The sequence below is a fragment of the Centruroides sculpturatus genome, unplaced genomic scaffold, assembly GCF_000671375.1.
Source record: "Centruroides sculpturatus isolate CEXI.00-Female unplaced genomic scaffold, Cexi_2.0 scaffold86, whole genome shotgun sequence".
NCBI lineage: Eukaryota > Metazoa > Arthropoda > Arachnida > Scorpiones > Buthidae > Centruroides > Centruroides sculpturatus.
The window spans coordinates 321,657-346,936 of record NW_019384475.1 but is presented as its reverse complement, the minus strand read 5'-3'; the positions used below and the strand labels follow the sequence as shown (position 1 = coordinate 346,936).

The following is a 25,280-nucleotide window of genomic DNA, read 5'->3' as shown; positions in this document are numbered from 1 at the left end:
AACTTATTCACGTGGCCAGATCGTGGCTTGGCATTCTGTTCTCAGGGTTGTACTTAATGTTTCGAAATCATGACTAGCGGGGTAAGATCGGCAACATAAAGCCACATTAGAAGCAAAGGATAAAAATCAAACAGATGATAAATGAAAACATGTTTGCATTTGTTATTCATGTATATATGTCTTTGAACTTGCATTTCGTTGTAATAATATTAAATGGGTGTTGGATTTGTATTTCTTTGTTTTAATAGTGAATTCCAACTTATACATTGTTAATAACATAATTTTATATACGTGCCTATCTTGCCCCATTACTGTTGCCCCTATACCAGGGGCAACTTTAATAAAAATAATTAAAATAATTACAACTTTACAAAAAGAGAGAAGTTGCCGATCTTGCCCCTATACCCGGGGCAACTTCGTCAATTTCTCTCTTCTTGTAAAGTTGTAATTATTTTAATTATTTTTATTTCCAAACTGATTTTAACCAGTTCTATAGTAAGGTAACATTCCAATAGACAATATGCAAAGCTTTTTTTTCAGTTTACAGCAGTATTTATTACACAAAATTTAAGTAAAGCTTAACATGCCGATCTTGCCCCGATCTCCCCTACTGTCAGGGTAATATAATTTAAAATAAAAATTACTATTATATTTTAGAAATATTATTATAACGGCATTTAAGGAGATTTTGCTGTCAAAATTAATACTGTTAGAGTACTATATACTGCTAGAGTAACATGTAGAGTAGGAAATTTAATAGTGTCTGTTAGAAAAATGCAATATTACTATAGTAACATTTATAATCACCGAAATAATATAAATCTTTTATGATTTACTACTATATCGGCATAAGTAAAATGTTTAAAAAACGTTAAAGAATTATTATTTAAAAATTAAAACATTATTTCTTAAAACGAAACAAGTTTTATTACTTTTACATTATTAAAACTTAAAACTCGAACGTTTTTAAACGCAAAAATTAATTAATTTATAACTTAACTTAATAAAAATATATTGCTATAGCAGCATAAATATGTTTAAGAATAATAAACAACTAATTTATAAATATATTTAACAAGAGAGTTAAGTGAAGTTAAAATAGTAGAATAAATATTAAGTTAATTTTATTAATCTACAGTCGAACCTCTGAATAACGGCCATCTCTAAGCGGCGACCATCTTTCAGGAACGTTTCTTTTTTAAATGCATACAACACAACCTTCCAAGAACGGCCATCTCCCATATTTTCAGGAACTTTTCCTTCTGAAATGGATACAAAACAACCCTCTCGACAACGGCCATTTTTTACGCTCCCCGTCAGTGACAGTCGTTCACGGGTTTGACCGTATTACTAATTGCCAATTCATCAACCCATGCAATCAGATGGGTCGTTATGTTACAAAATTCAACTCAAACTATGCAAGAGTATTTAATAGTTATACGCCATTATTCTAAACAAGTTGTTATAATATTTAAATACTTTTACTCTTAGGAATTCACGTAACAATTTCCGGCATTTTAGAAATTTATGTCTGTAAAGACATCGTCTCTTAATGATATCTCTTTTGTAAATTCACTTAATTTCCTTTCTTTACAGTTTTCTTTTATGATTTTTCTTATCTGTTATTTGCTGTTACAGAAACAATTAGTTTTTCATGTGTTAGACATGTCCTTTCATAAAGATTCCTTCTATATATGGCTGATTCTGAAATAGTGAGGAGAATTTCGGTAGATGATAATTCCTTACAATCCTATACCTCCAATAATGGTCACTTCCTAACAACGATCACCTGTGAACGTCAGCCATACTTTTAGAAACGTTTCTTCAAGAGCAAAACTGCATACAAAACAACCTCCAAACTACGGCCACATTCGAACAACGGCCGTTTTCACAGTGTCTGTTCTTTACAGGTTTTACGTATAAAATACTTTTTACAATTTTCTTACTTGTTAATGCTACTACATTAACAATCTTTCACTGTATTTTCTTATTGTCGTTAAGTAGTTTTTATGATTGAACGTTTTCTTGGTGTAATTTATAACAAAGAATGATTGAGTAGATGTTTGAATCGTTTTGGAGTGTTTTATGGACAAAATTCAATTGGAAAAAATCGATGAAATTTTGATTTAATTTATTTAAATTTTGACTTCTATCCAATTTCACTGAATTTTGTAGCATTCAATTATGACGAAAGTCCTTTATTTACGTCTTAAATCATACACACAAAACAAAATCCTTCGACGTGATTTGATAAATTAATGACGTGTTCCATGGCAAAACATTAAACATTTAACGTTTGTTTAATGTTTAAAATTTAACGCTAGTTGTCAACATCATTATTACTTAGTACTTTGTTGTTTGCTCTATAACTGTTGTAGTTGTTTGTTACAACATTATTATGACGTAAAGATATCCATTACGGCTTACATAATTTTCTCACCTATAACTTAATTATAACAATATTATTTACTGCATATACATTATAAAGTTATAAATGTCTTGTGAAGTATAAATCGATAACAGCTGTAATATATAATTCATACTTAAGTAGTACTTTATTATTATAGTAACATATTCGAAAAAAATCAAACTTACTATTGTGTTAGTAATTCAAGTTTAGTACTAAAATATTAAAGTGTACTTTAAGTAATTATAGAAGAAATGTTCGATGATAAGATAATTATAGTATTTGGAAGGTTATAAATAATAATTGATGGTAATTGTTGCAAAGTATTAATGATGACATTTAAAAGTTGTTGGCGATATTTACAAAGGTCGTGCTTAAAAACGTGATGATAATTACCGTAAACGTTAACTATATTTACAAAGATCATGATAATTACCAAAAATGTTTACGATATTTACAATTACGGTTATAAAGATGATGATAACTTCAAAAATGTTGACAAATTTATAAAGTCTATAATTGAAAAAAATGATGATATTGTCAACAACGTTGAAACATTCTTAAATAATATGCTTAAAAAGACGATATTGTGATAAGAATTGATAAATTTGCAAAATATGGTGTCTGGAAGAAATGATCATTTCGTCGAAACGTAAATTCACGAAGGCTATAATTAAAATGTCGATGATACCATTAAAAACGTTGACAAATTTCAAATAACTTCATAAAAACAATATATCATCAAAAACTATTGACAAATATCCAAAGAGTTCTTAAACAAACGAATATACCTTGAAAAAACGTTGATGATAATTACAAACAGTACACTTACAAAAAAAGAAAAAAATAAGTAAATAACAATAGCAATTAATAAACTTTTTTGTAAACTTAAAGTAACAACATTTTAATAATAAATTTTTTGGTAAAAAAATGAAAAAATCTTTCGTAACATATTGTAATTAACCACTTGAAATTGGTACGAGTATTTAATTGCCTTCCTCTACGTAACATAAACAGTATATTACCAAATAGCACAGATGAAACAACTACACAAGCATGAAGTACAGCATAATTATACCAAAATCTATTATAACATTGTCATTTAATATAGATATCAGGAACTTTGATTCATTTTAATTACAACGTTTTACTAATTAAAATTCCAATTAATTCTTTACTATTATTATTATTTTTTAAATCATCGTAACTTCCCGTCTGTCCGTCTCGCTTTATGTTAATATTTTACTAATTATTTAATTCAGAGCTATTTATTTTACATATTGTATAATTGAGTACATATTAGAATGCATTAATCTACAAACGTTTATGTTTGTTTGTAGATTTGTAATAAGCTGGACAACGTTTTTATGGCTAAGCGAAGCTACGCGACGTCGCGCGCGGCACTAAAGCTACGAGCTCTTAAGGAGCTTTTAGTATACAGAATTATATTAAAACATCCGTAATAATTAAATTAATTAGTTAAAATATGAATAATTTAATTATTTTACAGTTAAAATTAGTGAAAATAACGATAAAAACAAGAGAGAAAAAAATTATTTTGCTGTTAGATGACGAAAGAAGAGGAGCGGAACGTGATGCAAAAATATGCTTTTATAGCAGAAATTATACTTAAATATATTTAAAAACTTATAAAATAAATATAAGAGAATCAGTAAATAATATTTAAGCTAAAAAATTATTTTTATATGCGAAGTAATTTTTTTAAAAAATAAGAAAAACTTTACCCTATTGTACTTTATAAAATATGCTTCACCTAGTCATAAATATTTGTTTCCAACATTTATACTGTTGTATAAACGTTACTACATGACAATGAATGAATGAAAACATACGACATTGCTAACAAACACATGGTTAATTCATGTCTTAACAATCTACATAATTCATCCTTCATTAATAGCTTTCACTTGCAACATATCATGTCTGGATTGTAAACAATAAAAGTCATACATAAATATCATCATCTTTTGACTCCTATGAGTTAATTTCTCATGATTTTGTCATGTTATAAATTTTCTCTTTGTGTTGTACTCATGTAAAATGTTACTAGACATGTTTTTCTTTATAAATTAAATTTTTCTGCTGCTAGTAATTATAATTCTTATATAAATTAAGAAAAATCTCTATTGTGTTTTTTATTATGAAAGTAGTTTAAAATTTAGATTTTTTAATACAAAATTATTATTCTAAGATTCTAGAGTAGGAAAAGTGTTCTATAAAACGGTTATAAAGTTTCTAGACTAGGATCCTTATACTGGAGTAGGGAAGGTATTCTAGAAACGTATACTAGAAATTCCATGGTACAGTACCATTCTTATTCTGGAGTAACAAAGATATTAGAAAAATGTGTCCTAGAAATTCTATGGTACTTTTTGTATCTCACATCATTTGTAAAAATAAAAAAAAGTATTAAGAATTTTCAAGTTTTTAATACTAGAATGTCCTTTATTTAGCATTTTATAAGCTAATTTTCAAGATATTTTTGTAAAAAGTTTTTATAGCAGACTTTTCAAGAATCAGAGTTCAAGATTCACAAACATTTACGTTGAATTTTACACGCTAAAGTGAAAAAAATTAATGCTAATTGTATAAATGTGCATGTAGAGAAATTATTTTATATCGTATATCGTTGCTTTTATCTCATAAAACTTTATTTTTTCCTGTTTCTTAGACTTTTCTTAGATGATGAAAACCATACCCATGATAGTTATTACTGTTTTTTTCTTCTATATGATTTATTTCTAGTTCAATGAACCGGTGTAGTTGACAAAACTTTTTGGCACATATTTTCTTTATAAGAATTGTTGTATTATTGGAATGTATTATTGTTGTTGTATATTCTTTATAAGAATTGTTGTATTATTTATGGCGCGTCAAAACCACACAAACTTAATTTTCATAATGTCAAATAAGGGATAATTTGTATTATGTAAGCTCAGCCATTTTGAAAACGTAACCATCCTCCTGTCTTCCTGTAACTCACAACACTAGGGGACTTGCTAGATCTTTGTTATTGCCCCCATTCATATCCTTTGACATTGATGGAACATCTATCGAACTGTCATCAGCTGTTGTGCTTAATCTCTATTGAAAATATTTTTCAGTAATTATATCAAGAAAATGTGAAAATATAAATTAAATATTGTAACTTAGCTTATAAAATATTACAAGTTTGTGTAGTTTTATATACATATTTATTAAATGTGTCACTCCATGTTTGATTTTTTTTTTCATGTTTCCCATTGGAAATCTATGCCTAGAAGTAAACATAAAGAGAGGTTCTTAGACATCACCATTCTGTCATTTACGAAGAAGTCGATTCTTTCTGTTATAGAAAGAGGGAGAACCCTGATATATACACAAAGAAAGCTAAACATACTGTAGAAATACCTCTGAAACGATACAAAAAACCAAATTCCAAAATATCTTACTACCCAAATATGGAAATAAGAAGCAATTCCACGAATTTTATAGTTGTAAACAAAGAGATATTAACGTTAATATAAGCATCTATAAATTACGCTTGTAGAAGTAATTAAAATGGTAAATAATTATTGAAATTATAAGGTTAAATATTAAAAATTAATCATAGATTTGATTAAAGATAATAATCTACAAATATCTACAAATTTCGATGGTCATTTTTGAGATAAGCCTATATTGTCTAGTGAAATATCTTGGTAGGCATGGTTTAGTGAGTTTAGTAAAATAATTTAGTTTAGTTTAATGAATTTAGCAAGTATAATTAGATTAATAATATAATTTTAATTAGTCTAATGAGTTTAGAAAGTCCGGTTTATTGAGATATTGATAATGAGTGTATTAATATAGAATAGTCTAATGGGTCTAGCTACTGAGACTTCTAGTCTAGTTAGACCAGACTTCTTTAATTATCTTACTAGTCTAATTATGTATCTTACTAGACTAAATATTCGTCTAGTGATGTCTGTAGAAAGTAACACTTTATAGTGAAGATATCAAAACATTTAATCTTCTCCACTACTGACTTCTTCAGATCATTACTTCAGATGTAAAAAAAACAGTTGAATTCAACTATTTACGTTGATAATTTTAAACTCGTTTACAGCATTAAAAATGGAGTCACTCGCACACACACATACATACAAACACACACACCCAACATCAACCAAGCACGAATATCGTAGTTATTTTTACGTTTTACAGATCTAAATCCTGTTAAAACAATATTACAATTCTAGCTAAAACTATATAAATTAAATTAATTGACACATAAATCAAACTATCCCCTGCTTAACTATAAAAAAACACTACTTGTATGTCCTGTAATTTACGACTAATGATTTTTACAGAGATATATAAGAAAGTACAGCGTTATAAGTATGATATACACGTTATATTATTAATACTTTAGTAAATATGTAGCAATTTTTGATATCACCTCCCATTTTTATTTACAGAGAGAGCATTTAGTGCCAGCAATTAACGGATATTAAGCTGTATTGACATTGTTTATACTGTAGTTGCGTGTTTACGTCAGATAGGAGCTTCCACGCGATCTTTATGAGGAATCTCAAAAGTGTAGCTTCACGTGTCACGATAAAACTTTTTGGTTAGTTGAAAAATATAGACGTATGTAGTAATATTTTATAAACTGTCTGGATCAAACCGCAAGAACATTAGTGTTTTAAATATATAGATATGTACACTCGGCACGATCTCGTTGTTCATACAAATCATGCTTATTGCTCTTATACACACTACACTATGTTGATAAACGACGTAATGTTATTAATCTGGTTTAATCTGCATGAAAATTTTTGATGATAAATTTTATAAAATTAAGATCTATGTGCATCATTCTATACTTCTAAACAAGTTAGGTGTATGGTTTGGATTAGTTTTAGGTAGTTTAAATATATCACTTGGCTGTAAATGTGTGTTTTGTAGAACCTTAATATAATTCTATAGAGGTGTATAGCAGAAATTTTCTTTGTTCTTATTACAATTTTAAATATTTGTATACACTTCATAAATTTCAAGTGCAATATCTCTCAATATTTTGCTTAATATACATTATAGTGTCTCGTATTTACTAGCAGTGAAGCATTGTAATAACCTCACTAATGTAAGCATCCTTGCGTAAATAAATTATAAAGGAAGGTTCTATTTGTAAAGTGTTAATTGTTGAAGTTTTTTTACTAAACAATCACTCAATTGCCTTAAAATTTTGGTATTCCGAGCATACCTCAACTGTAAGAGGTGCAACTGTGCCTCAAAGCTACGAAGCATTTACATATGTGTAGTACAAAATCCTTGAAATTTAACAAGTTAAGTGACTAATATTGAACGATTTATTGAATATAATTCGTAATTACGTCTATCAGAACAATTTTAAACGTATAGCAACTTGTATATAACGCGCAGCTTTAAATAAGTACATAAAATTTTACGGCATATATTACGTATAAAGCTTTATGAGATATAATAACATAAAACGAAATTCTTAAGGGAAGAACAGCATGTAGTTTTAATAGTTTTACTTTTATATCTCCTATAGTTTTAACATATTTACATACATTATATTTATAAAAAATTCACGACAAAGCAACAATTTTAAATATAATAACGTTACATCAGTAAAGCTGACAATAATAATGAATAAAAATGAAAATTGCATAATAAATTTTGATTAAATTTATTGATAAGAAGAAGAAAAAAACGTTGACATTTTTTCTACCCTTCTTTTCATTTTTCATGTTCAAAATCTTCATTTTCTTCTTCACAAAAAAATAAAAACGTTTTTTAAAAACTGTTAAACACATTTTTCCTTTAAAATTCTTAAGAATATTATTTTCTAAATTTTATTTATTTTCAGTTTTATTTTCAGAAACGTTAAAATTTTCCGAAGATAGGAACTAAAAGTAGGTTTTTCTATTTATTTTTTCAGCTTTCACATTCAAAAAACGTTTATATTTATGGAAATTAAAAAAAAAAAGAAAGCTTGAACATCATTTTCAACTCTCATCCTCACAAAACGTTAAATTGTTTTGGAAAATCAGTTAGAAAACTGGAACATCATTTCCAAAAAAAAAAGAAAAAAATGTTAACGCCGAGTCTCATCTGCAATAAAAAAGCATTAAATTGTTTTGGAAAATGCGAGTTTTGGGCATTATCAACGTCACGAGAAGGACGTTGTATACATTTAATGACGAGAAACGAAACCACAATCGACAATCGAAGTTATATAGGTGTCGCTTCGTGTGTACGTGTAGAGGGCGCTAGTATAGTGGAACTGTAAGAGAAGCAGCTAGCGGACAGAAGCTGTGTAACATTACAGCCAAGGCAACGGTCGTGCTTATACGTTAAGGACTAGCTGTGCGGAGTTTTACAGTGAACCACAATGCCTTGTTTCTTACCTATAGGCCTGCTTATATTGATAATGCGACTATCGACAGCTGCGGACGATGCAGGTAAGATTCAATCAGCTGATTGAAAGTTTGAACACGCTTTACTTGTCCACTGTACCTATCGATGACGGAAAGTCCCACGGGTGCCACAGGATAAATTTCCTAAGTGTTTTGTGCACACTCGGGGTTTTTGACCCTTTTCTATTGATTATATTGGGTTTATGTGAAAGCCCTAAAAGCATTTCGGGTCTTCTTCAATACGTAACGGTGAATTATATAATTTTTTTTTAAAAAAAAAGGTATCCGCATAACCGAAATCTTTATCATTTTGATGGATTTCAGAGTTTATGATTAAGGCAAGAGCACTGTACTTCCTTCACTTCCTTCCCTTGCAATATTGCAAGGGAGAAAGTGCAATTTTGTGCGCAGATCTTGTGTCAAATTTAAAGAAATTTCGTGCCTTCTTACAAAGCAAATGCCTTATTGAATATTGCGGCTAAGTAATTAACTAATTTATACTCGATTATCCGGCCTAATTGAGCGGAGTCAAGCTCGTCTATCCCTCAAAATCTCGCAACCGTTCTCGCGCTCATCCGATTGCATGTATTAATCTTTCGGGTATGTATCAGGGAAGATTAATTGATTAACGCACTCGATTATCCGGGATAAGTAAGCTAGTTAACGTTAATAACCTTTGTAAAATCGGTTACGTTCTTCGCGATCCTCTTTATATCGGAATGTATTGATATATGTGGGAAGTTAATTAACTAATTTACACTCGATTATCCGGGGAAATCGAACTAAGAAGCGCGGAATAAAATCGCGCATTATTTTAAATGTGAAATAGATTTTAATATTTATTCTCTTATACGTACCAATTCATCGTAGTATCAAACCTAACTTAATTAACAAACTTGAACTCTATTATCCGGCTTAATTGAATGATAAATTGCGGATAACTCTTCAAAATTGTATACTATTATAAATATATACATTGGAATCCTATTATTCGTGACTATTGGAATATTAGAATTGATTAATTAAACAATTAGCACGCGATTATCCGGCATAAATGAGTATAGTAGCACGGATAACCTTTCGAAAACGTAACGTAAAGCTCCTGTATACGAACTATTTAATGCCATACATTATTTCTGTATTAATAATATAAATTTTGACACTTTTAACGACAATTTTGGACATGTTTAATCTTACTTTCTACCTAATTTTGATATTAGAATAAATTTTAACGCGCGAATAAACCGCGATATTTTGAAAGAAAAAAAAAATAATACAACGATATGCAAATTTTCATTAATATTTATTTTTTCAATTTTTTTTTTCTAATTTTCTAATTAATTAGCATGATAATTCGTTTCATATGCTACAATTTTAATACAGTAGAAAAATTTTTCTCTGATGGATTGTTTACCGTTTTGTTATGGTTCATTAATTTTCTGATAAATTATTTTACTAGATTTTCGAATAATGTCCTTTGCATACATTAACAAGGGGGTTGCATTTTACTAATGAGACATTGTATAGGTATGTGCTATTACATAATTAAAGTGCCAGTGATTATTTTTTACGTAGTAGCCAACAAAAATAATGTTACTTTATCATCCACGTCGTTAAGACGTCACTAACGTTATAATGTTTACATTTGAATAATGAATATTTATACAATGAATATATGCATCCCGAACAATCGTGCTATTATAGTAATAAAAATTCTCAAAGCTTTCACACTAATATATATATGTACAGTGTTTCTCCCTATCTAAAATACTACACAGCATCCTAATTATACTTCTCCTAATCCCTTATTGTTACTCCACAAAATGATGGTTTGTCACGTGTTTTACAGTTTTCTATACTCTTTTAATTGTAGCTATATTGATGTAATTTCTGTATATAGCGCTGTTATTACACGTGTTGTTACTGCTATATGGTATAAGTAAAGGGGGGTATGTTATAGAAATCGTCCAACATAACATCCATCAAAGTTGGGCTTTATTGGGTAGGCAAGCGCCTTTACGATGCATAAAGCCACACGCGTTAATCAAAATCTGACAGGAGGGACAACCTCCCCATGTGTTTGATATAGTGACCAGGCTCTTCTCCTGACTGAGTAACAGTTATTGTGACACTGCCGCTACCTAAAAGGTCATTATTACATACACGAATTAGATAATGGCCGCATAGTTTTGACTATTTTCAACTTCTCACGTATGTCCTCTTGAGTTTCTTCATTTTTACTTTAAATGTTAAATTATTACCATTTCACTCGGATATATAATTCGTCTTCTTGTATTGGATAATTAAAATTTTTTTCTATTTCACATTCTTTAATTTAGGTCAGAAATAAAAATTTTTATTCAAGTTTGTATTTTATAGTTTTAGGTTGTCTTTATTTCATTTTTTAAAATGTAAATGCATATTAAAATTTTGTACTTTAATATTTAACGTAAATGAGTTTAAAATTTTGTCTGTTTCCGTTTCTTTATCGTAATCAACGACTACAATTTTGTCTGTTTCCGTTTCTTTATCGTAATTAACAACTACAATTTTGTCTGTTTCTCTTCTTTATTGTAATTAACAAATAAAGTTTGTCTGTTTCAATTTCTTTATCGTAATTAACAACTAAAATTTTGTCAGTTTCAGCTTCTTTATTGTAACTGAATACTAAAATTTTTATCTTTTTTCATCTTCTCTAACGTAACTAAGTGCTAAAATTTTGTATTTTCTGCTTATTTATCGTGAATAAGAATTAAGCCTTCACGTTTTATGTGCATTCTCTTACTATAATTAGTAATAAAACTCAATATTTTTCGGTCAGTTTCAATTGAAGAAAGTAAAATGTTCGTTACGTTCTTTTATATTGTGCTATTAAAATGAACACAATAATTTATTTTTTTATTATTATTATTATTTTCATTTTAAAAATGAACAGTTATAAAATTACAGAAATAAATTTAATTTATTTTTTCTCTCGACATATTTTTTAATGTTCTTTTTAAAGAGTAATAACAGTAATTTTATTCAGATTAGTATTATTAATGAGTCAGCAAACTGCTAAATATGATGTTATGAATAGCATCATATTTAGCAGTTTTCTAACTCTTTAACACTTTCAATAGCAGTTGTTTTTTTTTCTACTGATTTTTATCAATTTCTTCTTCGTACCATTGTTTTCACGCTACAACGTTATGGTTTTCTCTCGATTCTTCCTTGTTTCGCTTCACTTTTTCATCATTATACGTGTAAAAAAAAGGAAAAAAATCGTTTCAATGATGACTTTTTACATTCAATCTTTCCTTAAGTAGAAAAGTTACAAGGGGGTAACTTTTGCAACGTTTGAAAACGTAATTTCTTTCAACAAATGGTTACATAACATGACATTTGTCCCAAGTTCAATTAGCTGTTACTCTTTGCTGAAGGAAAATTCACTTAATAGTGCCAAACTGTTGGTATGGTTCGTTAACTTTCTAGTGATTTGACGCCCCCTTCTTACACTTTTGATTCTTTGAATTGCTTTTGAAATCAAATACCACTAGAAAGATCGAATGTTACAATATATATATATATATATATATATAAAATCGATTTTTATCGTTGTAATTTTCTTTCTCTTTTTACATTTATCTCTTCTTTCTGTCTGTAGGGATGCGTGATGTTTGTGAATCCTTGCAACCGTGCAATATATCTCATAAATTTCGCAATCTACAACGGTGCAACACGCTCATAAATCTGTATATTTTTGTAAATGTGTAGAGTAATTTATCTCTGAAGAAAATTGCATATGATAATACACTTCTTTTATTATTATTATAATTAAAATTTCAATGAAAGAGGATGTTGAAAGAATAATATTTAAAAAAATATATATAGAGAGGCCTATATAATACTTAAAAGTGCCGGAACTATAAAGCATTTTTATTTAATATAAATTAAATGATCGTTATTAAATTTTTAAAAATTAAAATACTAAAAAAATCAGAATTTTTACATCATTTTTAATACATTTATTTACGATTTATATAATAATAAAATAAAAATATATTATTTTTTAATTATTAACTTTAAAAAATGAGTTTATAAATTAAATAAAAATGCAAAATAATTTGATTTTCGTTTATTTATTTATTTATTTATAATTTAATAAAACTCGATACTTAAATTAAATTTTATTTTTTGTGAAATATTATTATTTTAAAGAAATGTATTTGTCATTTTTAAAGAAAAAAAAAGCAATTTATTTTGTAGATTGTTTATAATATATTTTTATAAGGGGATGTGGGCAATTTAATATTTGTGAACATACAATTTTTATTATATGTCTGATAATCCTTTGGAATGGAAGTAATGCTATTTCTAGATTTAATATTTAATTACTAAATTGAATAAGTTTATTAAAACAGAAGTTTATATTACTTTAGAAAACATTTTTACTACTTTTAATTTTATTTATTTTAATTTTTAATCTTTTTTAAAGCTCTCTCTCTCTCTTTCTCTTTCTCAGTAAAACTCACTTTTCCTTATTTTCTTCCCTTTTTTTCCCTCGCTTCTTCAATGTTATAATAATTTAAATGTAATTTTTTTATACTTTAAATACAGAATATTAACAGGAGTATTATTCTCATAGCTAAATACTTGTTTTAATTAATTGTTTTTCATATTTTTTACTGTTATATTATAGAAATTTATGTACTGCAAATACTACAAAGTGTAAATATTGTACTAAAGTATTATTATAACCACAATAATAGTATACTGTAAGTGTATTAAATTAATTTTACTATATTCTCGAACGTTATATTGTAGTAACAGTACAAAAGTGGTGCCAGCATACTAGTAAATTCACTATATATTTATTCTATATAACTATATTGCTTTAAGTATTTTATAGTACACAAGTATAGCTTATAAGTAAATAAGCACTGTATTAGCTCTTATATAACTACTACAGTACATTATTATATAGTGTACAGTACAAGTATAGTACACAGTACTACACAATAGTTATAATTGTTTATAATATCACATTAAAAATATTACTGTAGTAACAACTATTATAGGATTTTTATACTTTAATAAAAATACTACTATAATGTTTTTGTACTAGCATTTTTTAAAATTTTATACATCAGCTCTGTAACTCAGGATCTTTTATAATACAGTTTATTATAATACTAACAAATATGTGCAATCGTTTAGAATATGTTTTTATTAATATATTTCCATTTTTATTAGGTATGAATATATTTTTTAACTTCATTGTATTCTTTTTCATAATGTTTGCATTATTTTTTTCCCTTCGATACATAATCCCACTTTTCGTCTTATTTTTATTGTTTATATTATTACTTTTTTTACATTTGTACACTTCCTTCGGGATATTTTTCAGAATTTTTCTGGTAAATGCTATCATTTTAGTTATATTCTACGTTTATTTTCTCCATTTTATATTATGCTTACATAGTCTTTATTTTATGCCTTGTTTTTCTTTAATTTGTTTCTACAGTTCTTGACTTTTTTTCATGAAAACTTTCTCGTTTTTTTTTTGTTTATTTTATCTAAGCGTTTTTTTACTTATTTATTTTTCTGATTTTTGTTCACCTCTTTCATTATTTTGTATATCTTAATTTCTTCGTTTTTACTTAATTTTCTGTTGCTAATCTTTACATTTCGGTATGTTTTCTTATATTTTTCATGATTTGTAATTCTTATTTACTTTTCTTGTTAATTTAGAGTATTTTTTGAAGTTTTCTTCATTTTTTTCAGTTACTTTTTTGAAAGATTTACTTTACTTTCCTGTGCAATTCTCTACTATGTTTCCATTCTTTAACACATTTTCTCTGCTATTTTATTAATTATAATTGAAATTTCATAATTTTGTTTACATTTTTTAAATTTTAACGTAAAAAAATCAGAGAATAGTGTATATTATAAGTTTTTTAAAAGAAATCCTCAACAAAAAGTACAATACAGTAAAGATATAAAACAAACTGAAGTTCTTCTACAGGCGAATAAACTAAAGTTCTACATAAAATATACCCAAGATTCCAGACAAAGATACAACAATGATTTAATAGAAAATATATAAAAGTTTGCATAGAATAATGCAATGAAGGCTCGATAGAAATTCTACTAAAGATTTCACCGAAATAAATTCTAAAGTTTCATGTAAAAAAATATAGTTAAGATCGAGTATGACTTGTGTATTTGGATTCTCTTTTTAACTAGGACTTGGAAGTGAACCCACACAAATTTCGTATTAGAATAACCTTTACTGTTACCTTAACGGATTAAAGTTACAATAGGTTAATACTAATTTGTGTGAGTTATAACAAGCCTACGTAAAAAAGAAAGTCCAAATACACAAGTCCTATATTAACATAAAGGACTAGAAGCACGTACAGTACTTTAATATACTAAATTTTCTATAGAAACTATACCAAGTATTTCATATTGAAGTTTTCATAAAAAATCCACTGAATTTCCTGTGTTAAAAGCACTCACAAAATGCAATAAGGTTCTACATAAAAAAATGCTTTAGAATCTCACAAAACATGCAAATGTTTTCTATATAAAATATACTAAAAGCCCAATATAAATTGACAGAAACAAAAGTGATAGCATCATTTTAAATTTAAAAATAACTGAGTATAAAACAAAAGCAAAATTAAAGAATATATTTATCAGATATTTCGTAATTCATTCGTTAGTGACGTGGTTTTCGACTTCGTTATCGTAAAATCAAGTTTACCTTCGACTAAGCACTATTAAAAAGAAGAACGAAAGGACCAATGCCAAGAAGAAAGTCAACATTAGTTCGAAGGTATTTAATTAAAACACTGTAGTCCCTTAGGAAATAAAAGAATAATAATAATAATAATAATAAAATGAAAGTGGAAAATTTTGGTAGTCTTTATTTTATTTTTTTTAAAGAAAAATAATGGAACCATCCTCATGTTAATTGAAGAGTCGAATTTCAATAGTTGGCCTCAAGAAATGCAGTTAGATGTTAATTATTTCCCCTTTAAACCGTTGTTCATTAAATCAGTTGTAAGTAATTATTTCTGTATTCCCTTTCCATATTAAGTAGATGAATCGAAGTTAAAGATAAACATTTTTCTTTATAAAAATTACTTGGACAATCATTTACTTTATTTATGATTGAAATTCACTTTAGAATTTATGAATTAACTAAAGACTAAAACATACTTTATACTGTCATAATTTTCTTCTATTTTATTCATCAAATCAAATATTATTTACTTATTTTTATTTTATCATACCTTATTTTTCTCTTTGATTAATTTCATTTTGCATCGAATAACCTTTATTTTATCTTTATTATCGTTTATTTTATTTTCAATTGTTTTTTGTTTTTTCTTTATTTTGCATCTATTGTTTTACATTTTTCAGTTATTTCTTTATTTTCCTTGTAAATTTCCTCAATTATCTCCAATAAGAAGTAATGTTTAGAAAGATAATCAAGGACAGAGAGAAAGAATTTTAAAGATGAAAATGATGCGAAGAGTGTTAGAGAAAAATGGAGAAAATTAAATAAAAGGGAAAGACGAGGTAAATGAGTAAACAAGAAAAAAATCTAGTTACTTATTTACTTTTCCTCATTTTTATTTAATAAATTTATTTCGCTTATTCAAGTTCCTCCAATCTTCTTTCATTTTCTCTTCTTTCCTTTTACATTTTCATTGCCATTTACCTCATTTTCAACCAAAATCTTTAGTTTTTTTTATTTTTTGCCTCATTTTCTACCGTAGTTTTTCGATTTTTTTACCATTTCCTCATTCATTTTTCTACTTTAATTTTCGTTTAATTTTCATTTTCTTCTTCATAAATTTTTTCACTCTGTTATTTTCTTTTAGATTTTCATCAATTTTTCCTGATTTTCGATCATCATCTTTAACTTTCTTCTCTACTTCATCCTCATTTTTCGTCATTGCTCTTTACTTCTCGCCATTGTACTTAATTTCCCCCCTCCCTTTATTTCCTCCACTAATTTCGTCTTTTTTAGTAGAAAAAAAGGAAAAATATATAAAAATTCACGACCAAAATGCTGCAAAACATCTTGAAATATTTTATTAGCTGATAAAAGAATCGAATATCCGAAAATTTTGTAGCCTAGTCGAAAATTTATTGTTTCTTTTAACACGACGTCGAATTACTTAATTACAAATTTTTAACTTCTCTCATTTTTTTATTATTTTTCTTCTTCTTGTTAATCAAAATTTCCATATTGCTTCTCATAGCTCCATTTTGAAGGATACATAAAGTTCTTGATTAAAGAAAAATGATTAAAGATAAAAAAAAAAGAAAAAGAGGATTATCAGAAGATGATGCTTCCGTTCCTGGATAAGTTTTCTTCTTCTCCCAGTCCTTTTTTTATTTTTTAAAAATGATTTTCCTATCTCAAAATGGAGTAAACGTCTAACTATTTTTATATATCTCGCTCCATTAAAGGTGATAAGGATCCGAATCGAAGCTATCGATATCCTTTCATGAGACATGATTTATCTATCTTTACGAATCTTTGACGTGTGTATGAATGATACAAAAGATTAGTATATATATATAACGGATGTTACTGTGTATAATAATTCGTTTAGAGTCGACATTTTAATTATATCATGTCGTGAACAAAAGAAGGTGGTGACGACAGTGCAACGACAGTGGTGTGGTCGTTTTCTGTCACTTCCTGCAACTAATTAATTCTGCTGCTCCGAAGAGTCACTGTCGCTCCTGCTAATTGTTCATGCTTGCCCGCAATTTACAAATAATTGTTGACAGAAATTAGCCCCTAGCGAGGAACATCTCGAGCAGGTGTCTTGCCTTTTTACGTCTCGATGATCACGTGGTCAGTGCACACACACATATATATATATCAATATACATATACACACATACACTTTTAATTGAAGGATGTAGCCATCTCTATCTCTTCCAACCAACAAGTTTAAATATGGCAACAGCCCAGCTTCAAAAATCTCCTCCTTTACTTATTAATTGTTGTAAAATTTTTCGAGTAATCACTCTTTTGTTAAAGTTCACGTTTAAGAATCTTTCAAGATGTTTTGAAAAAGATAAAATTTTATTAAAAATATTTTAAAACGTTGCTACGCAATGCTTAAATGTGTTCTGCATTCTCCGAAAATAAACATAGTTTGAATTGCTTATAATGAAATTTTTATGTCAACTTATTTATATTATTTGTGGAATTTTTTAATAATAATAATTATAAAATTGTAAATCAAAATTTCTTGAAAAATTATTTTTATATTTTATTTCTAATTGATTTTTATTCCAGAAATAAAATACAAAAATATATTACGAAAATAAAGTAAGCTTATATATAATTATATTCATCCTCATCTGGATTATTTTCATTTTGGTCATCTTCATCTTCGTTATGACTATTTTCATTTAGATCATCTTCCTCTTTATCTTACTTTATTTTCATTTGGACTATTTTCTTACCAGTTTCATCTTCTTGATTTAAATGGCACTTTTCATATAGATTATTTCATCAACAGAAGAAAATAATCTAATCCAAACAGAAATAAACCAGGCGAAAATAAAAAAAATCATCGAGATCATTTTCTAGAATGACGCTTATTATAATATTTACACCACAAATCTCATTTCTCTTCATATTTTTTTACTCATCGTTTTAAGAAAGCGCAATTTTATTATCTTCTAAATGTAACCTGCTTAATTTTTATCTCTCTCTCTTGTTTACTATGTTTAGCACGGAATTTATTTCGCTTAAAAACATCATAAAGACCCTCATTAATGATAAAATTATCTCAAAAACACTCTATTCTATTTTTAAAACAAACGTTTCAGCTATAAAAAATTACAAAGAATGACACAAGAAGTATATCCCAATCGCCAAAATCAACTTTAAAGATTTTGTATCTTTTTATTATCCAAGAGCATTTATTGAGATGGGGAACAGCAGGAGTAGAAGAAGGAAAAAAAAAGAGGAGAAGGATGATAAGGAATCTTTCTAATTCTATTCTCTTAGGAATATTACTTTTAAGTACATCATCTGCTCTCTTATAATAGCAGCAACAACGGACAGACGGACTTATTAGATTACCTTATCTCAAACGCAGAAGACCTGTCGCCAATGATCATTTGCTTTTGCTGAATGTCGACAGAAAGCAAACGATCTTTACCCATTTGAACGTTTTTATTAAATGACTTTCACTTTAGTTTCTTACAATTTGATTCAAACTCGGTAATGAGACAATAGAATGTCAGGCCACATCATCGGAATCTCATTAACAACAACAATGACGATTTCCCCATTGCAACCAGATTTGTATGAACATTTACAAAAGTTCGCATACGTTCTCTTCGTATTCTTTTCTTTCTTCCTTTTCCTCCTTTTTCGTATTGATTTCTCGCTTCAGTCGATAAATTAGCACACGGACATGGAGAACGTGAGAACAAGATCTCTTCTTTTTTAATGCATCTCTTACCTTCTCTCGCTCTTCCTTTTGCCTCTTTTGCATGCCAATCCGAGATTTTCAATCACTTATACCCTTGGTAATCCTCTTATACTAAATCTATATTTATTTTCTTGGATGTTATCTATATTTTTAAAGTTAATTACGACATGTTTTGTGTATTTTTGTGGCGTCGATTCAATTTTCTTGCTTTGTTTAATATCTCGTTTATTGGAGAGTGAACTGTTGACATTTCGTAAATTGTATAGTTAATCATTTAAAAATTGCCTTCTTAACAATTTCTCTTTAACGCTTAAGTCTATTTATGCTTCGGAGTATTCTTATTTATTTTAGTAAAAATACTGTTAATCGCGTGTTAAGGAAGATAATGTTAATCATTTATCAGTGATTGTTAAACTCTTTGTTGAGCAGTAGCATTGAACGTACCCAATTTTTCATTATGTTAAACTTATGTTAAAAATGTTCGTTCTGTATTTTGAAAAAAATACTCTCGATTTGTAGAGGATGTTGTTCATTTCTTGTGCTGAGCATGCTGTCCATTTCATGCAGTAACTATATTATTCATCGCCTGAATATATTATTTCTCTTCTCTACTGAGCACATACTTATCTGTTCAAAGCATCTCTTTATATCCCATACGCTAAAAAACAGTATTAACTTCTCTCAAATCTGACTCGTTACTCAATTCTTCATCTCAACACACAATAGATAGAAATACTACTAATATACTCATCAGTAAACGCATTATAATCTTAAACACCTTTAATTAATTCAGAGAGTAAGTTCAAGTAAAATATAACGTCAACATTTTTGATAACTCCTTTAGACAATTAAAAATTAATAATACATTTACTCGAAATTTCGTTGAATAATCGTAGCATCTTTCGTGTTGAATTGAGAGGAACGAGATGAAAAGATATTTTCTGGGGTCTAGACCATATTGGAAAAGTGTAAAGGGAGGGGAAGCTGTCAAGAGATCTTTCAAAAGATGGGCTTTGTTGATTATCTGGGGTCCATCTCTGTTACACATCCCTATTCGTTACATTTTAATAAGTTGTAAATTCAGATGAGTGACATTTTGACATTTGCTTCAAGCGTTGAAAATTATTCAATTGTTTATGCTTCTCATATTGACTTAATGATTTAAACTATATTAAGGACGTGAAGCTTTCATAGAATATTGTCAATGGCTAAACACAAGTATACTTCACCTCGAATTTTATATTTTAAACTCTCGTTCATCAATATGTTAGATTAAACATCTACTAAATGAAATTTTTCATGCCATTTAACTATTTAATTAAATAATTTAGTTAAGCATTTAATGAAGGACAGTTTCAGTTAATTATGTGCTCAGATTTCTTTGTAAACGTCATACGATCCGCATTCGATTAAATATTTACTAATGAGTTTTTATAATTCAACTATTATTATAAATATTTTGAATTAATTATTCGCGCCTTCATTTAACTACTCGTTTATAAACATTTTCTTTTATGTATATATTAATGAGCATTTTTATTTACTTATTTAATGAAGAACACTTTTAATTGATTATTCGATGATGGGCACTTTCATCTGATTATTCAGAAATGAGCACTTTCAGCTGACTATTCAGTGATGAGCACTTTCAGCTGACTATTCAATAAAGCATTTTCAATTGACTATTCAATAAAGCATTTTCAACTGACTATTCAATAATGATCATATTTACTTATCTATCCACTGACCAGTATTTTAGTTAGATATTCACGAATAAATTGTCTTCACTTAACTATTCACTAACGAACTTTTCCACTTTATTATTCATTAATTTTCATTAAGTATTTTATAAAAATAATTCTAAATTAATCGCATGTATACACATAAAACTACGAGAAATCTTCGATGAATATTAAGCTAACTTATTTAATATTCAATATATTCGATTAATCACACATTATTGACAATTTTCATTGGCTTAATTACTCTCGAGCATTTACATTTAATCGCCTACAAGTGAGCAGTTTCAGTTAACTATTTCTATCAAGAGAATATTCATATTTTACTACTAATACTTTAAATTATTCATTCATTCTCGAGCATTAAGTCATGTCTTTCTTTCCTCGTTAATCATTGGAGTAGTGAGTTATTTATTAAAATTATAACTGGAAAAAAAGAGTTAAAAGTACATTTTTCTTTCAGAAAAATTCAAAAATATTCAAGCATTTTTTTCTTAAATTTATTTTAATATATATAATATATAAACTTAATTTCAGTTTAGAACAGGAGCTTATATACTTTATATGTATAAAAGAATAGTCGCGCATTATCATAAAACTTTCTCATAAAAAAATGGAGGATAAGAAAAATTTACTATCAGAAATTCTGGAAAGGAAAAGAGTGAAGTAATAAATACTTCTCCCTTTTAAAAAATATTGCAGGAAAGTTTTGCTGCACAATATTTCAGTCGAAAACTGTATAGTTGAGTGTGGAAGTAAAGTTGCACACACACACAAACACACTAGCCATGTTACTCATCTCAGGAGAGCAACTCCTTTAATCAGACTTCATCAGAGATTCTCGTGTTCTGGGAACCGTAATAATTTTGGTTAGAGAGGCCTCGTGTCGGATATGGAAATTTTCCGGAAGTACGAATGGAACGACTCCATTTTCAACGTATTCAAATGGAAGGTAGGCATACACACGTTACCTAAATCTGGGCTCTTTACTCAGGAGGATTCTTTTTTTATTTTTCTTCTTCTTCTTCTTCCTCCTCCTCCTCCTCTCTGCATCTTCTTCTCGTTTTCCATTAAGAGAACCTTCTTTTTCGTTTCATTCAATTCGCACTTTCAGCTTAAATTGCTAAGAAATCAAATCATTTTTGCTGACTATAAAATTATTTTAGCTGAAGTTAATTCGTTTGTTGTGCAACTTACCATTTTTTTCTCTCGATATATTTTTTTTATTTTCTCTTAAATATTTACTTGTATTAATTCATTGAGAAGATTAAGAGAAGCTTGCAGATCTTCCAGTTTTATTATCCTAATCTTTAAGTCAAAAGGAACAGGTGATCCCTTTGATCTCTTCTCGTGCAAACCTATTTAAGATCAGAGATTTGTTATGTGTGTGTACTGTATGTATGTGTGTTAGTCCGTTTATTGATTCGACTTTGTTGTATGAACTAATTTATCTTATTGATGCGCTAAAACTAGGCACAGCGGGTGATAGAGTGGTCCCTGGGTAACCAATCATGTTGAGACAACACCCTCCAGGTAGATGTTGTTTGTTAGCGAATTAACTACATCTCTTCCTCTACAGACTCAAACAGGCATTGCTTTAGGCATTGCTTGATAGACCTAGTTTTTTAGTTAAACCTTTTCTAAGAAAGGAAAAAAAAGGAAAAAAGTAGAAAATTCCATCACTGAATTTAGTGCTTTTTGATGTCAACTAATTGAGAATGGTTCGAATTTCATCATTTAGAAGAGCTACAAAATTGTAAAGATAAAACTATTTTTTTATACCCTCAGCAGGGAGGAGTGAGTCAGTAGGGAGGGTGGTGAGATGCTCACAATGTTATCTACACTATTAAAAGCTACATTACCGGATCTGGGGGTATATCACTCCTACTTTAATATCCGGGATGGGGACTTTTTGTACCATCAATACTTTTAGATATTAAAGAGTAATAAAAATGTACCGAGCATTGATAATTAAAGAAACTTTATTCTTAAATTTTTCTATTTCTAACACCCTCCTTTATCTTGTCACCATGTTTATTCATCTTAGAAATTTATGAAAAAGAAAGAAAAAATCGAATCAAAGAGAGCCACACCCTTGTCACATTTTCCTATACGTTCTGCTTACAGTAAACATTCTTTTAATGTATAGAAACAAAGCTAAGTTGACTCAGAAGAATGAAATTTCCTGAGTAGCAGTAATACTAACTTTATTGATTTTGACAATCACCGGAGGTGGCTCAAAATAAATCTATTTAGAAAGAAGAACAGAGGAAAAGTATGAGAAAGAGATGGAGAAGATGCGGAGGAGCAGGAGATGCTGTATGATATATATGCTTTTATTTATTAATATAAATCGAAATTATGTATGTAAAAATGATTTCCAGGAGGTGTTTAGAAACATTAGTAAACATCCCACCTGCCTTGTTCACGCAGAAGGTCAGTGACCGATGTGACAAATGCCCAAAGAGGATAGAAGAGAGAACAAAGATAAAATGATATACATTCGTGTTCTATCATTTTTCGTTTCTTCGATTACAATTATGCAACATTAATTATTACTATAGTAACATTTAGGTGTATGAAACTTTAATGTTTGCGTTATAACCTAATATTAACCTATTAAATTACTTTCCTAACATTAACCATATAATATATAAGTAGAGTAAACCCATTAAACATCTGTAAACGTTAGCTTTTATATACATTTATCAATATTTTATTTTTAGAAAATTTAAATTTTAATTACTTTAACTAATTGCTAATTAAAATTACTTAATGGGGTATCGATTCAAGTTAAACAGGAATTTAAATTTTCTCTCTAAAGTAAAGAAGTAATTGCTGCAGCAACAAGAGTCTCCACATGTTTATTGTGAAGCAATTACTCTTAATGGTTGAAAGATTCTTATAAATTATTTACTTTACTAAAAATATTTACTACTTATTTACGTAATATATCGATATTTTTCGATTTTATATGCAAATATTTTCCAATTGAAATGTAAACATTCGAGCTTTCATTAATATTATAATTCAATGTTTTACCTCTTGTTTACATGTGAAAGGATGATTTTAATTGAATATCCTGTAAATATTCAGAAATTAAATATTCCTTACAGCTTATTTACTACTTATAAATATTAATAGATTAAAATTTAAGAAAATTATAAGTGTAGATGTGATTTAAATACCTTATGTAATGCTTCTAAGTGATGAGTAATTCTGTTGAATGTGTTAAGATATGGAGTTTTCAGTTTAGAATTTTTTAAAGATTTTTACTTAAATATGAAATACTTAACGATTTTAATAATTTATAATAATTTCTCTAATTGAATTTAATGAAAATTTTATAAGTGAATGCAATTTAAATACTTATGCATGCTTCTAAAGTCGAATGAACGTATTTAGATATGATGCAAATGGAGTTTTGATGTAAAATCGTGTTAGAATTTGACACTTTTTAAAATGTTTCTCTTTAAATATCGAATATTTAACATTCTCACTAGTCTATAACGACTTATTTAATTAAATTTAAGGAAAAATTCTACATATATATATACCCTTATTTCTTCTGTATATCGATATTGCTTCATTTTTATGCACAATTTTTAAATGTTTAAAATAATTTCAATAATTAACTTTTTGAAGATTTTATTTTACTTTAAATTAAATGAAAATCATCGTAAAAGTATGGCATACTTGATACTTTTACATTAGTTAATCAGAATAATTAATAAGGGTCATCATTTAAATTGTGTAATGCCTTTAAGGTCTTGTAGAGCATATATTGTATTGCTCCTCCTTTAAGACCTTGTATCACAATTTAAATAATAAAATAATGACCTTTACATGAATTTATCTCTGCTTTAAACGTGAAGAGCAATTAAAGAATGCTATATATTATAGAAATAAGACTTTTCAGTACGAGTATTAAGTGAAATTCTTCCTCATCAGTTGAATGATACTCAACTTATCATGTTACACTTCAATTCTTAGAAAATTTCCCAAATTATCCTTAATTTCACACCTTAAACAATGAATAAACTAGCTCAACAAGAGCTTTTCGTTTTTCTATGCATGATGGCGTCGAAAAACCGATGCAGACAGTTGATTTCACTCCAATGAATTTTATTAATATGTTAAATTAATTTCAAGTGAAATTTCGTTATAAATTAAGAAAAGAAAACAATTTCTACATTTATATTAATTCAAATTACTGCATTATAAGAGCTGAATCGGACAG

At 27.8% G+C, this 25,280-nt stretch overlaps 1 protein-coding gene across 1 annotated transcript in view; it reads left to right on the top strand.

Annotated features, from left to right (window-relative positions):
• Positions 1-8,723: 8,723 nt before the first annotated feature.
• Positions 8,724-25,280, top strand: part of LOC111621294 (hemicentin-2-like) — a 261,961-nt gene continuing 245,404 nt past the window's right edge. The window contains exon 1 of the mRNA XM_023363380.1: positions 8,724-8,880. Coding sequence (XP_023219148.1) covers positions 8,811-8,880 — 70 coding nt within the window. The 5' untranslated portion in view covers positions 8,724-8,810. The remainder of the gene's footprint in view (positions 8,881-25,280) is intronic.